General features: G+C 52.7%; 1 protein-coding gene and 2 long non-coding RNA genes across 5 annotated transcripts in view; 1 reads left to right on the plus strand and 2 right to left on the minus strand.

Annotated features, from left to right (window-relative positions):
- Positions 1-5,156: 5,156 nt before the first annotated feature.
- Positions 5,157-8,457, minus strand: LOC140691089 (uncharacterized). The gene is made up of 4 exons (XR_012066550.1): positions 8,363-8,457; positions 7,806-7,885; positions 5,989-6,057; positions 5,157-5,487 (listed from the first exon to the last, which is right to left on the minus strand). It is a non-coding gene; the product is annotated as an uncharacterized lncRNA (long non-coding RNA).
- A 1,032-nt stretch (positions 8,458-9,489) lies between these two features.
- LOC140691203 (uncharacterized) lies at positions 9,490-15,483 on the plus strand. The gene is made up of 3 exons (XR_012066761.1): positions 9,490-9,789; positions 10,317-10,402; positions 15,370-15,483. It is a non-coding gene; the product is annotated as an uncharacterized lncRNA (long non-coding RNA).
- ZBTB16 (zinc finger and BTB domain containing 16) overlaps positions 15,290-16,314 on the minus strand; it is a 178,432-nt gene continuing 177,407 nt past the window's right edge. For all 3 annotated transcript variants that reach the window (XM_072954170.1, XM_072954168.1, XM_031670494.2), the window contains one exon: positions 15,290-15,692. In XM_072954170.1, coding sequence (XP_072810271.1) covers positions 15,463-15,692 — 230 coding nt within the window. In that variant the 3' untranslated portion in view covers positions 15,290-15,462. The remainder of the gene's footprint in view (positions 15,693-16,314) is intronic.

Consider the following 16,314-nt stretch of genomic DNA (forward strand, 5'->3'; position numbering starts at 1 on the left):
GCCTCCTCATACTTTTGGGTGTCTTTGACATTTTTCACTTAAAGAAAATTTTCAGCAAAGAACTGAAACAGTGTCTGGCATGCAGTGTTATGTAAGTATTGGCGTTTGTCGTCATAAAAGCTGTGGTCTTAACACAGTTGACACAGTTCTTAACGCCAACAATATGGCGGCAAACATGGCCAACAGGATCCTGGTTCTCACACAGCCCACACGCAGCGGGAGTGGGGCCTGGACCACAACAAGTAGACAAAGGAGATAACGTCAGATGGTGGCAAATGCTTTGAAGAAACAAACTTTAGATGGGACGGTCAGAGAAGACCCCACCCCCTAAGGGGTAATATTTGAGCTGAGACCTGAATTACGCATGAAGGAGGTAGCAAGGCAAAGATTTAGGCAGAGGGAGTAGCACGTACATAAACCTGTTCTGTCCGGGGAAGATGGAAGGCAGTGAGGCTGGGTCCAGTGGGAGAGGAAAGTGGAAGAAGATGGGTCAGAGGAGTAGACAGTGGCCAGAAAGGAGAGAGGCATGGCTGGCTAGAAAGACAGAGTCCCCTGGCAGGCAGGAAGAATACAATTAGGAAAACCCTTGCCTGCAGTAACTCAAGAGACAGACCGAGTATATACAGAACCTGTAGCTCTAAAAGAAACTTTGGGGAAAGGACCCAAATATCAGTGTATGCTGATTGTTCTCCAGTCTTTATAGTGTGGTAGTATTATCGAGATGAGTTCTCGGAAAAAATGACAAATTTCCAAGAAGAAATTAAAGGAAATAGGGTGCCTCCAGATATTTGCGTTTTGGGGGATGTAGGTAAGCGGACTGTTTCTATGTCTTATGAAATGACAGGAAATAAGACAGGAAAAGGCTTCAGGCGATACAAGCTTATTATCAAAAACTTTCTTACAGAGGGATTCAGTTCCATGGCAAACATCAAACTAAGAGCGTTATGACTCCACCCACGCCAGCCCTTTCAGATGGCCCCAAGGCAGCCACAAGGAAGTTGACAAGGAGGCTCTGGATTCGAGGAAGAAAAAAAATGACGAATAACCATAATAACACAAACAATGATAAAAGCAGTTTTGACAACTAGGAGGAGGAAAGACCTTTATGGGTGTGGTGAGCAGCACAAGGAATGGATTGGAGGCAAAGGGGTCGAAAGGTTATTTTTGAAGAAATTGAATTACCAACCCCTCCCCACAACCCTGGCCTAATAAAAGCCTTGAAAGGTTGGAGCTTAAAATCACACTCCGTCCCCAGAGCCATACAGGTCAGAATCAGGCTGGTGGTGGAAGCTGTGCCATCCTGAGGGAGGCCCGACTCCCAGGACCCCCTCCGGATGGGCCAGGGCAGGTGACCGTTCAGGAATGATTTCCCAGAGGCTGGAGCCAGGGTTCAGGCAACAACAGACTAGGGGATTCCTCCCAGACCGGAGATTCAGAGCTTTCCCCATGACCAGGGCACAGGGTCTTCACAAGCACCTGTGCGCAAGGACCCCACCATCGCCGAGGACTATGGACTCATGTGTAGTGGGTTGGATGGTGTCTCCCCAGAATCTACATCCACTGTAACCTCAGAATATGACCTTACTTGGAAATGGGGGTCTTTGCAGATATGTTTAAGGTAAGGATTGAGATGCGAGAACCTTAAATCCAATGATGATGATCCAACGAGAGTGTCCTTACAAGAGACAGAGACAACACACAGAGACACACAGGGAAGACAGCTATGTAATGACAGAGGCGGAGACGTGGCCACAGCCAGGAAATGCCAACAGTCCCAGAAGCTAAAAGAAACAAGAAAAAAATTCTCTTCTAGAGTCTTCAGAGGGAACGTGGCCCTACCGATGCCTAGGTTTTGGATTTCTGGCTTCCACAACTGTGAGAACATGTTTCTGTTGGTGTAAGCCAGCAACGTGTGGTAACTTACACAGCCCTGGGAAACCAATGCTGGGGACACTGCCTCTTTCAAACCTCTTCCCAACAGCAGTACCAGTGACTCCTCCTCACGTGATGGTTAGAAGTCAGTCACCTGGCCACACCTAACTGCAAGGAAAATAGAGCCTGAATTTATACCAAGAAAGAGAAGAAAACCAATTACTGCAGAAAGCGGTGTTGCTGAATGTTTCCACACTGCATAGCCTGGGCTCTTGTCATTTATTTTAGCCATATATTCACGGACGGAGTGGGGTACAGATAACAGAGCTTTTAATTCACAGGGCTGATGGCGAGGACCACACATCACTCAGAGATCCCGAAGTTTGAAACAGATACAATGACAGGATGGAGTTTTGGGTTCTTTGTCCTTGGGAGTGAATGTGTCCCATGTGTGGGGAGAAGAGTGGAAGCAGATATTTGGGGATGGAAGGACAGATTGTGGCAGAAACTGCTAGCTCTTTACCGAAACTCCATCTCTCCTTCCTCTGAACATAGCTGGATGACATGTTCCTGTCCCCTTTGCACTTTGATGTGACCACGTGGTTGAGCACAGTCCAATGGAGTGAAAGCAGGAAGCACACATGATTACTGGGCCAAGGCTTTCAAAAAGCTGGCAAGCTCCTTGCAAACCCTGTCTTCCCTTCTGTGTAGATGAAGGCGATGACAAGGCCTTCAGAGATGGCAGAACCCAGGCTTTAGAGAAGAGCCACTGCTGACCACAAACATCCCCCTTGGACAGCCGAAGGAGTGAGACACAAACTTCAATTATAGTTGAGGCATTGCATATTTCGGATCTATTTGTTATAGCAACTAACATTATCCTATACACTCAGTGGAAAAGACAGGCATGGATATGCGTGAACAGGGCTTCTGATAAGGGCATGCTAAGTCTGAGATGGATGCCTGACTGACATTGACATGTATGTGTCAGTTCAGCAGTTGAGTCTGAAACTCACTGGAAAACTTGAGATGAGAGAGAAAAGTTGGGGAGGCATTAGCACGTACTAAAAGTGGCAGAAGTAGACACCACAGAGGGAAGAGGGTAAATAAGGTAAGAGGGTCAGGGAAGCCTTCAGGATAGTCTATTATAATAGCCAAAGCGCCAGCAGAGGAAGATGAAGAAGGTAGCCAGCGAGACTGAGAAGCGGCAGCTGGTGGGGAAGGGGGCAGAACCAGGAGAGTGATTCCCAAAGAAGCCAGGGACGTGGAAAGCTGCTGAGAGATCGGGAAAGGGGAAGACAGCAAAGCAGCCCTCGTGCTTCGGAAGATGGAGCCACTGATGACCTTGGCAAGACAATTTCAATGGAGTAAAAGAGGAAAAACCACAGATCAGAAAAGGTTGTAAGAAAAATGAAGGACGACACTGTGTATCGACAGCTCTCTCAAGAATTTTGCTGTTTAAAGGAGGAGGATTTGGGTGGTAACTAAAGGGGGACGTGGGGCCAGGGAAAGGTCTGTTAAAATGGGAGGTGTTTGCATGCTGATGGGAATAATCTGGTTGAAAGGAAGAAATGGACGCAGCACAGAGAAGAGAAAAGTGCAGGAGCAAAGGGTTTGGAAAGAGAGAGAGAGTGAGACCCAGAGCCCAGGAGGAGGAGCTGACCTTTGACAGGAGGGCGGATGTGGAATCCACTGGACGTGTCACTCTGGGTCTCCGACTTTGGGGCTTCTTGGTCCTAAGCATTAAAGACAGCGCCATCTCCTGAAGGCAGGCAGGCAGGCAGGCAGAGGGCTGGGCTAATGTCATGTTGTTCTTGAGACTTCAGAGGGGATCTAAATTAAATATTCCAGCCCGGTCTCCGCTGTGCTCTGGGGAATTAAGGGAAAGGTCAAGTGCCCGTGCTTGGGTAACCAGTGTTAAGGAGGACTCCAAATGGCAGGGGATTTCTGAGAATCAGGTGACTACCAGTCAACCCAAACTTGTGTGGTCCAATCCGCACCCCCACCCCTGCTCCTACCATTTTGTAACTGCCTCCTTTCCCAAGTGGGAATTAATTAGGAAAAGCCTTTTCCTTCCTCTGCCCATCAGACCAACCATCAAGCATGCACTTTCCCCATCTCACCACCTGGTGTCACTAGAAGCTCACCCTAAGCTGAGGACCCCTCTGATTCAGGTGGAGGGAGAAACTCAAACTGAAATGCTTTTAAAACAACTGCCAACAGGTGATATGGAGCCAGAGGTATCCTTGGCACTGAGGCTCTTTACAGTTGGCAAGAGTCATAGAGTCTTAGAAGTTCAGTATTGAGAAGGGTCTTCCAAACCATTTAGGTGCATCCGTTTGAGATGGCGGGAGGTACCAAGAGACAAGGAGAGAGGCAAAAAGACCCAGCCTAAGATCACTACCAATCAAATAACCTGAAGATGCAAATGTCTAAGGGACTGGAGAGTCCACTGCAGCCCAGAGAATCCGGGTGTTAACCAGCCAGAGTGGGGCTGTGGAGACTTTGGGGACAGGTACTGGCTCACCGCTGTATCAGAAGGGCGGGCCTATGTAGGGGCAGGAGCTGCCTTCAACAACCTTCCCTTACGGCTTTTCTAGGCCTTCTGAAGGTTCTCAGGGAGTAGGAATTGGTCCCGTTGTCCCTGCCCCCTGCTGCCATCTCTCAGGCCCTCAGGGAGCCACAGCCGGGGTGCTCTGAGTCCCCTGTGCAGCCCTCCTGGGACCTGCCTGCTTCTCTCGTGGCAGCAAAGCTTTTGAGGATCTGGATTCCCTCCGAGGCAGATCTTGCCTCAATGAAAGATGAGGCCCCATGGGTCCCCGGGGTTTGGGCTGGCTGCCAGAGCTTCCAGTCCAGACTTTTGGGATGAGAGGAGCTGGATTTGACAAGGCCAGCTGGTCAGTGGGGAGAAAAGTGGGGAGAAAAGTGTCAGGTAGAAATACTGACTCAGGAAAATGTCTGGAAGGTCAAACTGAACTTTCTCCCAAGTAGTTTAAGGCATTTCTCTCCTGCCATATTCTCCCCTTATGCAGAATCTGGACCACATTCCCCCCTTGCACAACCCAATCCGGTAAAGAAGGGGCCCCAAAGGGTCCAAAGCCCCTTCCAAGGGGGTGTGCTTTCCCAGTCACTTTCCGGACCTACCTGAGCAGTAGATGCACCTGCAGCCAGCGTCCACTAGGTGGAGACAGAGCCCCAGTGATGCCAGCAGGGGACCCGAGGCTCCTGGGTCCTGCCTTTGAGGGCTGCAGCCCTGGAAATGAATGTCTAGGCCACCAGCCCCACTCCCAGGCCAGCCTCAAGCCTGCCCCTTCACACCACACCACCCCACCAATTCATAACTTTCATTTTTATAGCACCGTGGCGTTTAGAAAGCTGATTCACATGCCTTATTTCAGTTGATAGTGTCCTGAGAGGTGACAGGGCAGGCATTACGGGACCCCACTTTACTGCTGAGGAAATAGAACCTCAGAGCGGTTTTGACTTACAGTCAGGTCACACAGTGAATGGCAGAGCTGGCCTCAGACCCAGGTCCTCTTGACTCTGAACACCAGGTAGTCGCAGCCAGAACTCATCCCCGTCCCTTAGGGGGCGCCCAGCACAGCAGCCACCACACTACAGCAAATCAGAGTAGAGCCTGGGTGCTTGGTTCCTTGTGCCCATAGGCTGCACCCTGACAGAGCCCATCTGGGCTTCAGAATGCTGTCATGCCCTGAGGCAAGGCCCAGCCCAGCCTCCTGGGACTTGAGGGCACTCAGAGAAGCAGACGTGCCAGCCAGCCTGGTGATGGGCACCACTGCACCCTGGAATGGGGGAGCAGGCAGGACACCATCCCACAGGCGCCTGCAGCTTCCCTCCACTCACCAGACCTGTCAGGTGTGCCGGGTGGAGGGAGGTGGGCCCATGGCTAAGGTGGGACTTACGTCTGCCCTTGGCAAGGTTACTGAGAATGAAGGAAAGCTTCTCGTGCCCACATTTCCAGTAAATTCTGGGCAGGCACGTGAATGAGGCAGAAAAAAGCTTGGGGATAGAGGCTTTGATTCAACACGGGATGTCCCTTCTCATTACAAGGAGTGGAAGGTGTGAGAACATACAACTGAAAGGAAATTGTCAAACCTGGGTGGGTGGGGCCAGGAGCTGGGAGGACTCCTTGGTTGGAGGCCTGGCAGAGAAGAAACAATGGACCTGTTGGAATGAGAAGCCTTGGCTTCAAGCCCCACCTTTACCACCGACAGCTGTAGAGTCATGGTCTCAGTTTACCCATCTGTGAAATGCAGCCAGTGCTCAGCACCTCACAGGGGCTGTGAAAGCAGAGGGAGGCTCCCAAGTGTCCTCAGACTAGCAGATCCTTCTGTGGGTGAGTAGGGGCTGGAGGGCCATGATTTTCTCACTGTTGTCCCACCCTGGGGACTCCGTGAGAGGGCAGACTTGGGGACTCGGTGCCATGCATTGTCTCTGCACCGGCCTCCCTGGGGAGAGGCAGAGGAAGGAGGTGCAGCCAGCCGGATACAGTCCTGAGCTGTGTAAAGCAGCAGCTTTGCTATTAATGTAGTCGGTAAATAAATAAAGGAGGGCTGAAGCTTAGTGTACAGCAATCAGTTTAGAACTACAGGGTAATTAGCGCTGCAGGGGGCTGCAGGGCTGCGGAGTCAGGTTTAAATGAGTGAGTTCACTTTCACTGAGGCGCCCCCCCGGGGAGCAGAAAACACAGCCCAGAGAGGAGCCCGCCCTCCTGCCAAGCCACGAGGGGCAGGGGCTGGGGGTAGGGATGGCCAGGCTGGGCCCGGAGCCACAGAGAGCTGGTGGATGGCCGCCCCATCACAGCCCAGCCCAGGACCAGGTCCATGCATGCAGACACACACGCGCATGGGCGCACACACACACAAACACACAGCAATGCCCAGGCAGCTCCCTGCCTGAACTGTGTACTCTTCTGGGCTGGCTGCTTCTCCCTTTGCACATGGCAAACAGTTCAGGCATCTCTAGGAACCGCCATGGGCACATGTAAGGGGAAACAGGGATGCCTCCCCTGAGGCCCCTACGCTGCCGGTGACATGCACGCTCACGGAGGTGCCTGGGCGGCGTGTGATGTGCACCCAAGTTACCCGGTTCCCCCGTCCCTGGCAACTCCGACCTCAACCCCTGATGCTATCTTCCTCCCCTTCCTTCTTTCTCTGTTTATTCAACAAAGATGTATTGGGTGCCCACTGGGTGCCAGGCAGCGTTAGGCTCTGGGAGTATGGAGATAACCCACAATTCCTGTTCCCGAGGAACTTAACCTTGGGTTCATGGTGACAGTTAAGAAAGCGGGTGATTACAGTGCACGACGGCAACAGGACCAGAGGGGCGCTCAGTGCAGCCTCAGTGGCCAGGGAAGCTTTCTTGGAGGAGGTAGGGTTTGAGCTGAGACCTGAAAAATGAGAAGCTGGCACAGAAGGGAGGTGAGTGCGTGCGGCGCCCGTGCAGCTCCCAGAGGAGGAAACCGCGCCCGCAAAGGCCCTCAGAGGGGCGGAGCCCAGGGTCTTCCTGAAACCATCTGCGGTCTGGGCCGCGCGGTGGTGGGTGGCCAGGGAACACGGGGTGATCCTGAGATGAGACTGGGGTGGCTGGCAGGGGCTCTGTCGCAGAAGGTCTTATAAGCCTTGTTAAAGAGTTTGAATTCCATCTGAAGGGTAATGAGGGCCTTCTATCAAAGGAGTGGCATGATTCAGTCAAATGAGTGCCATGCCGCTCTTTTCATTTTGGGGAAACCCCTCTGGCTGCCTGCAAAAGGAAGCAGAGGGTGGAACAGAGGGAGGCAGAGCAGCTGGGGGTCAGTACTCCTGGGGACCCCCCTTCCCGGTAGGGGGGAAGGGGCTCAGAGCAGCCAGCACGGGAGGACTGCCACGCTGAGCCGTGGCCTTGGACTTAGCTGGACATCTCCGTCTCCTCACCTGCCGCAACTTGCTTGAGTCTTTAGCAAGTCTCTGCTGGTTCCACGCCACCTTTGGATGGGTAGGGGGGCCTCAGGCAGCTGGAAGGAGAGCTGTTAATGCTGATACATGTGACCCCAGTGCCCACCAGAACCCCATTAGCCCTGGCCAGGAAGGGACGCTGTGCCTGTATGTGGGGAGGGGTGGGTCCCCACCTAATGTCCTTGGAGACTCGTTCAGGAGGAATGTAGCCACTCCCCCAGCTGCCCGGCCCCGCCTCTGACCCCAGCAGAGTGCCCTCTTGGCAAGTCTAGTCCTGGAGGTGGTTGCCCGGCGTGGCGGGCTGGGGCAGAGGGCAGCTGCGCCTGGGCCGGCAGGGGCGGGCAGGGGGCGGGCGGCCGGCCCCCTGCCCCGGGGAGGGAGGCTGGGGGATTGAGTCAGGCCACGGAGCGTTCTCAGGCTGGCCCGGCCAGGGCCCCTTTCTCTCCATGAGATCATATCTGGGTCAAAGAGCATGTAAAGCAGGCAGACCCCAGCGGCCGCACAAAGCCCATTCAGCCCAGCCCCTATTCACTCACCTCCTCTCCCCCAGAGCCCGAGCACCGCGACCCCGGAGCAGCGCCTAAGCCCCAGCTTTGATGTCCAAGAACAGAAAACGGCGATTAAATGTTGTTTTAAAGAGGGAGTGCTCACTGCCCTCCCATCTGTCAAGAGAAAGCTGAGGCCTGGGGTGGGGAGGGGCGTGGGGGAGGGGCGGGGAGGCCAGCGGGGTGGGGGTGGGGTGGGGGGAGAGGCCTGGGGAATGAGCAGGGACCCAGAGAAGAAAAGGGTGGATGGATGGCTTGGAGGAATGGGGCGGAGGCCCAAAATCAAACCAAATATATTTTGGGCAAAGGCTTGTTTTCCAAGATGAGACATATGGGGAGAGGAAAAGAATGTGGGGCAGACACAAAGGCCAAAAGAAACCCCAAGAGAAATGAGAGAGAGAGAAGGGGAGAGGAGTGGAGAGATGGGAGAAAGACTGGGTGGGAGGAAAAGAGAGATGAGGTGAAGGAAAAATGACAGAGCAGAGAGAGCAGGAGAGAAGAAAGTGCAGAGGGACAGAGAAGCTGCCCCACACAGGGACTGCGTCTCCCCTTCCTGGGAAGGTCATCTGTCCAAGGAGGTATGGGTAGCTCCAGGCAGTTTGCAACTCGCCACCTGAGGGTCACGCAGACGCCAGCCCAGGTCCCCAGAGCACAGGAGCTGGAAGGCCCCTCTTCCAAGTCAGCACCCAGGGCGGGCAGGGAGTCGGGCCTCCCTGCAGGCTGGTGCTGGGAGTTTACCAGCCACTGGGGTGGTTCCCAGGGACCCCTGGATGATGCTGGAGGCCAGGCCGGCCAGGGGGCCCTGGCGGTGGTTTTCACACCCCGGAGGGACGGCTGCAGCTCGCACTGCTGTGTTCCTAGACTTTGGTGAGGAGACGATGATTTTGATTATTCTGGTCAGAGCCGGGCAGGCAGGACGGCCTCGGGCAGAGGTGCTGAGCCAGGGCGTCTAGGACTGGGTGCAACTGGCTTGACTGAGACATTTACCAGCAGGACAGCGCTCCCCTCCCCAGCGAGAGGGAGACAGACAGACCTAGAGAAGCAGCCTCCGGGCCTGAGACAGGGCAGGGGCCGAGCAGCTGCGTTCTGCGGACATGCTTTATCCTGCGAGTGGGACCTTTCACTGGGTGGCAGCTCCTTGTTGAGAAATAGCTGGAGCTCGCTTAGCTGCGAGGAAGGAGGAGGAAATGTCTCTATAATGAAGAGCAGACGGGAGAGCCCTGCCTCCGGAGTCGGGCAAGAACGGACCTGATTTGGCGCTGGATGCTGTGCAATCCGGAGCGAGTTAATAAGCAGACACTTTCCAACTCAGTGGCTTAGAAGGTCGGCTCCTGACAGGCAGGGGTTTGTCTGCTCCGCTCTCACCGTGTTCCCAAGGCTTACCGCGCCAGTTACTGGCTGATGCTCACGCTGAAGGGGCAAGTGGACAAGTGCCTGTTTCATAAACACCGGATCAAACGCTATTGGTGTATTTAACGCTATTTTTAAACTGAAACGTATTAGCTAAATATGTCATGAAGTGGCTCTATGCCTCACACATATGGCCCAAAAAACATGTCACATCAATGAGGCTGAGGCGCAAGGCATTCGCTTCCCCAACCCCAGACAGAAATCTCAGTCCCTCCCCCCCCAGGAAAAGGCAGGGAGGACCACGCACTTTTGAAAAAGGGGGAACACTTCAAGCCAGAGACAACTGAATTAACTTTATTTTCTTCTAACTGCAGATTCAAGGTATACAACTGAACATTGCTATTTTTCTTATGAGACTTATAAATAAAAATACAAAAAATGTTCACTACAAAAAAATCTACTGTTAGTAGGATGTAAAAAATATTCTCTTTGCTATAGAAGGCACAAACTTCACTTAGTGACACATGGAGAGAGAAAAAAACCTGCAGCAGTAAATTCATTTTTTCCTTTTTTTTTTCTTTTTAAATCTTGTCAGAAACACTGAAATTACAAAGAAACGCATCAATCTACACGAAACGAAGGCAGATGCGGAAAGCTGCAACCAGGACCGTACAAGTTGGGGTGAGCTGCTTCGGGGCTAGACAGACAGGGCTGGCAAGCACAGGGCGGGGTCGCAGGGCTGAGTGGGGACCAGAGGAAGGAGAGAGTAAGAGAGAAAATGGTACAAACAGAAGTGAGAGGGGAGAGAGGGGAAGAAGGATGGAGGGAGGGAGAAAGAAGGGGAGGGAGAGGGAGAGATCAAAAGAGAGAGAAAGAGAGAAAGAGAGAGAGATTGATTTGTACAAAAAGTAACCGGTAAAATTGAAGAAACAAAATTGGGCAACCTCCTAAAATTAGGCTAAGAGGAGGTGCTGAGGTAGACATGAACTAGAACATCAATTAATTAAAAACACTATTCTGTAATACAGAGCAATCGGACTGGCACTTGTGCTGTCACGACGTAAGACAAGCCACAAAAACAAACAAATAACAAAACGAAACAAAATACCCAAACCAAAAGGCTTAGTTTTGCTTGGTCCAGCAGGGCAGCAAAGCCCTCAGTGCTATAATTTACATACATATATATATATATTTATCTTTATATATATGGGTTGGATGTCATGGTGCACCACCACGGCGTCTTAACCTTACAAGGATCATGCATAACACTATGTGAACAACTCCTATGACACACGCCAGGAGGCTGGTACCCTGTCTGCTAAGTGGACCGCCAAGGTTTCAGGGAGGCGGGGGCTGCTGGCTGCCAGGTCTGCAGGGGGCCTGAACCCCGTCTCCCCAGCCCTTTCCCCCTGACCCAACTCCCCTGGTCTGTCTTGCGCTCCTTCTGGTGGGCTCTGCCTTTTTCCTCCACCCATCAGTCCCACCGTTCAGGCTTAGTCTGATTTTTGCCCCCCTGTCCCGAAATATGCAGGTAAATGCCGCCACGAAGCTCCAGGAAGGAGGAAACAAGGTGGGAGGCGGAAAAAGATCTAACATAAGCCCAGGAAAAATGAACAAACTAAGTCTGACCTTTTTCCCCTTTTCTGTCTCACATCCCATGCCCCCGGCTTTCACCCTTGTTGGGTCTGCAGGGAGCTGGCCACACATCTCCCCACCATCCTCATGGGCAGAGTCGGAAGCCCCCCACCCCAGCGCTGTTCACGCCCCTGTAAGGAGGGGAGGCAGCCAGCCCTCTCCCTCCAAGGCCTTGACTCCCCAGCAGCCAACTGTACCACTAGCATCCAGAGGGTACCATATACTTGTGAAAAAATCGCAGCAGTTTTTTTTTTCTCTTTTTCTTTTTCTAAACATGGAAAAACTGTTCAGGCACAAAGATTAAACAAGCCCGCGTTGCATCCCTGGATTGTACTGAATCACTGGGTCCCCCAGCCTCCCTCCCCACCCCCTCCACCCCCGATCACCCCTCCCCCACTCGAGGCCTCCTCCAAAGCAGCCCAAAGCAGCAATGATATTTGCTATTTTATATCTCTCTCTCTTGCTATATATATATCTCTCTATATATTTGTCTATCCTATATACACATAGGATTTTAATGCTTTGAATGAGTGAAGGAGTGAACAGGGGAAGAGCACATGAGTGAGGAGGAAATGTCACCAAAAGCATTAAGGGACACGCTTATTACAGGAGCCGAACGTAGGAAAGGGACAATTCATCAACTTGGACTTTCCAGGCTGGAGAAGCTCTCTGTGCTGGAGAAGGCGGGAGCAAGCAGGGTTGTCAGCAGTACCATGGCCCAGGGCGGCACGGTAGCCAAGGGGCCAGGTGGCAGCAAGGAGAGGGAAGTGACAACACTCCGGTCTCACCTAGGGAGAGAGCGGCCTCTGCCTGCCTTGTCTCCCCAGCCTTCTTTGTCCACACATCTAAAGCCTCCAGATCATTTCTGACCTTCATCTTGGCCATTAGGCCTGGCCACGAAGGCCTTGGGGAGGTCAGAATTCTTTTGTCTTTGTGAGTAGGAAGCTGGGAAAGAGGCATGTTGGAGTCTCTTCAGGGTGTCTGCGGTTTCACGGGAGAGGAGGGGAGAGCCAAGTTCAGAGGTCTCCCCAGCCAGCATCCTCCAGAAACCCCAGGCCCTGGTCCTCTCTCCCCACCTCCCGACCAGCATCCTTGTGGGATGGTGGGGGCAGGCAGGGGCTGACTGAGTACCATCCAACGCTGCAACACCAGATTACAATACGGCATGATGTAACACACAACCGCACACAAGCACACGCACACACAGGCACACACAAAGGGGTATTTTGGTGGTGGTGGTGGTGGTGGTGGTGAATTTCTTTTCTTTTTTTTTTTTTTTGTCTTTTTTTGTCTCCTATTCACATTACAAAAGGAAGGGGCAAGGTCTGGTAGAAGTGATGAAGGACCTAACAAATATTACAAAAATATTACAATTTGTCAATATGAGCTCAACCCTCTCAGCTTTTATAAACAGGGGAGGAGACCCTGGCTGGGTGGGAGGGCGGGGGGGGGTGCAGTGAGAGGTGCCAGCTAGGTCTGTGGAATAGTTGAATTTTTTTTTTCCTTCCCCCCAAAGTTGAAAGACATCCTTCTGTTCAAATACTGTTTTCTGGGATTTACAGATCCCCTGAGGGCCAGCCAGTCCCCGCTTCTTCCCAGATCGGGGGAGGCAGCAATAGTGCATAAAGATTTCTTAAGACTGCCCTGTCCTCAGTGATTTCGCTCTTTTCACATTATAAACACGACCACTGCTCTAGTCACGGATTTCAAGTTTAACTTTTTGTTTTCCTTTCCAAAGCACTAAGTCATTATTCTAGTTGCAAAATAGTATCCCCTCTATGTTGTCCCCAGTCAACAGTCTAGCGACATAGTCCCCCCAATCCATTTCCCCCAACACACCGTTTTTAAGGCCTTCAGATTTGGTGGGCGAGATTGCAGGGGAGGGCAGGAGGGATGGGGCCGAGGGACGGGGGTGGTCACAGCAGCACCCATCCCTCCGACTTCCCTGTATTCCTCACAGCCCTTCTCCCCAAAAACCGCTTCCCAAAACCACTTTTTAAAACCTAAGATAAAAACGCAACCACAACTTTCTCAGAGAGAGAAAGGGAAGAAAAAAAAAAAACAAAAACAAAACAACTCAACAAATAAAGCATGAGATGAAACGGAAGACCCGTCCCAAAGCGAACACAAATATTGCAAATGTGCTTTCCAAAAATTGAGGGAGGGGAGGTGGAGGAGGAGAGGGGAAGCAGAGCAGCAGGACGGGAGGCAGGAAGGGGACAAAAGAACAACTGGACAAACAGAAGAGGTAGCTTTTAGAAAAACAACACCCCTGCCCCATCGCAACAACACACAGGCCGGCTCGTCCCCAACCAGCCCTGAAAAGAGACCAGTTTTGGCAGTGATAATGCACACAGAGGTGGGGGCCCTGCAGTTGCAGGGATCTGAATAACACTGGCTGCCCCCCAAGACCTAGATGACCCAGCAGATTGTAAGAAAGGTAGGGTCTTCTCCAGAGGACACGGTGGCCGATGACGCCATGCCCTGGGCGGAGCCAGCAGTGACCTGGCCCTGCCCCCAGCACCCCATCCCCGCCACCCACCTCCTGCCCCGGCCTCACACTCACATCCTGAGTACTCAGCTCCTTCTGCGCTGCTCCTCCCAGCTGGGGGATGGGGAGGGCCTCGGCCAGCTGAAGTCTATTAAACCAGCTATTAATTTACACAAGAAACAGAAAAGGACACTCTCCCCATTCCTCCAACCCCCAACCAAAAAAAAAGAGATACAGGGGTCAAAAAAGCTCATGAGGTCACAAAAAACTGAGGTAATTCAAGTACAATGTGCTAACAGGTGAACAGGGAACACAGAAAAGAAGCAAAACATAACACAAGGCAAAGCGCTTTCAACTCCTCTTCCTCCCCTCCTCCCTCTTCCCTCCCATCTTCCTCCCTGTGGACTGGGGGGCCCTTGAGCCAGAAATTCTCTGCCACCCTCTGGACCTGGGTTTCCCCACAGAGCTCACCAGGTCTGGGGTCCCCTGTGTTCAAAGGGTCCCCAGCATGACTCACCAACTCCCTTCCGGGGCAGGGGTCCCCCTCCTGGTGTAGGGCACCTCTGGAGGACATCCTCGTCCCTCCACGGGCAAGAAGCCCTTTAATGGACTCCCCCTCCTAGGGGCTGAAGGAGGGCTGCAGGGGTTTGTGGGTGTGTGTTTGGTGGGACAGTATGTATTTAGCTGTTGCATTTTTCCATTTTGGAAGCAAAGGCAGCTCAGCAGGAATCTCGCTCAGGACAGGGCTGGGCTGGGCTGGGCTGGGCTGTTCTATTTACGTCATTTGCATTCTCAGAAAGCTGAGGGTGCAGGTAGGGTCTCTGGAGTCAGACACGGCTTTCCCACTAGGGTGCGGGAGGAGGGGGGAGACAGCCCCATCCACGAGGGGCTGGGAGGTCAAAGTCAAGGGGAACCCTGGGGAGCCAGGAGCTGGGGGAGGGGGCGAGAGCACTGAGGCTCCTGAAGACCAGGAGGGGACACTCAGGTGTGGCCGAGCAGAGGAAAGCAACAGATGAACTGAGCAGGGGGAAGGGCGGGAGCGCCCCTCCCCACCCCATCCTGCCCCCAGCAAACTAGAGCTGCCGCTGTGACCCAGCCCGGCCCCACCAACTGCAGGCCCCCTTTCTGCATCGCCCCCACCCGTCCCGGTCCCTCAGCCCCCATCTTCCACGGAGTCGTGGAGAGGACGGCAGGCGGAGATGGTTTGGCTCTGACCAGAGGACCCCTCGTCCTCTTCCTAGTCTTCATTTCTGGACACAAAAGGAGGATCTGGGTGGAGGAAAGAGAAAAATGTCCCCCTAATCTGAGCTGAACAAAGCCACCTCCATCACCACCCAAGAAGAGCAGGCCAACCTCCAGCCAGGAAAGGAGGAACAGAGGCCGGTGGGGAAGGGGCTGGGCCAGGCATCGGGGTCACCTGGAGCCTCAGAGAGAATCCAGGGCCAGACAGCTCCCAGGTGTCCTATTCCTTCTCCCTCTTTTTTTTTTTTCTTTCTTTTTTTGTTTGTTTGTTTGTTTTTAGTTTTGTGTTGTGTTGTTTGCACAGTCCTCCTGGACCTCATCCTGCTCTAGCTCTCCTCGCTCCCTGCTCCCCCGCCGCAGCTGCGGGCCGGCCTCACACGTAGCACAGGTAGAGGTAAGTCTTCTCTATCCTCCAGTCGGGCGGGATCTCCTCGGGCTTGTGGCCCTTCATGTGCTTCTGCATGGAGGACAGGCTGGGGCAGTACTCCGTGCAGATGGTGCACTGGTAGGGCGAGGCGCCGTTGTGCGTTCGCAGGTGCTTGATCATGGCCGAGTAGTCCCGGGAGCGCTGGTGGCACAGCTTACACTCAAAGGGCTTCTCACCTGTGGGGGGAGGGCAGGAGAAGGCCAGGACAGAGCAGGCAGCTGTGAGGGGGGGACCACCACAGGGATGCTTTGCACCCTCCTCCCACCCCCGGGCTTCTGGTCCCTTGAGATCGGCACTTCCCATGGTGATGGACCATCTAGTATGGCAGCCAGGGGTCACACTGGACTCTGAAGGCCTGAAATGCAGCCGGTGGGATGGGGAACTACGTCCCCCGAAGTATAGTCGATTTACAATGTTGTATTAGTCTCTAGTGTACAGGAGAGTGATTCAGTTATACACATATATATTCTTTTTCATATCCTTTTTCATTATACGTTACTGTAAGATACTGAATGTAGTTCCCTGTATTCTACAGTATGACCCTGGTGTTTACCTATTTTATACGTAGTAGTTAGCGTCTGCTAATGCCAGCCTCCTAATTTATCCCTCCCCCTGCCTTCCCCTCCTGGTAACCACAAATTTGTTTTCTACGTCTGTGAGTCTCTTTCTGTTTTGTAAATAAGTTCATTTGTGTCATTTTTTTAAGATTCCACATATAAGTGATACCATATGGTATTTGTCTTTTTATTTCTGGCTTACTTTACATAGTATGATAATCTCTAGGTCCATCCATATTGC

This window comes from Vicugna pacos, chromosome 33, assembly GCF_048564905.1.
Source record: "Vicugna pacos chromosome 33, VicPac4, whole genome shotgun sequence".
NCBI lineage: Eukaryota > Metazoa > Chordata > Mammalia > Artiodactyla > Camelidae > Vicugna > Vicugna pacos.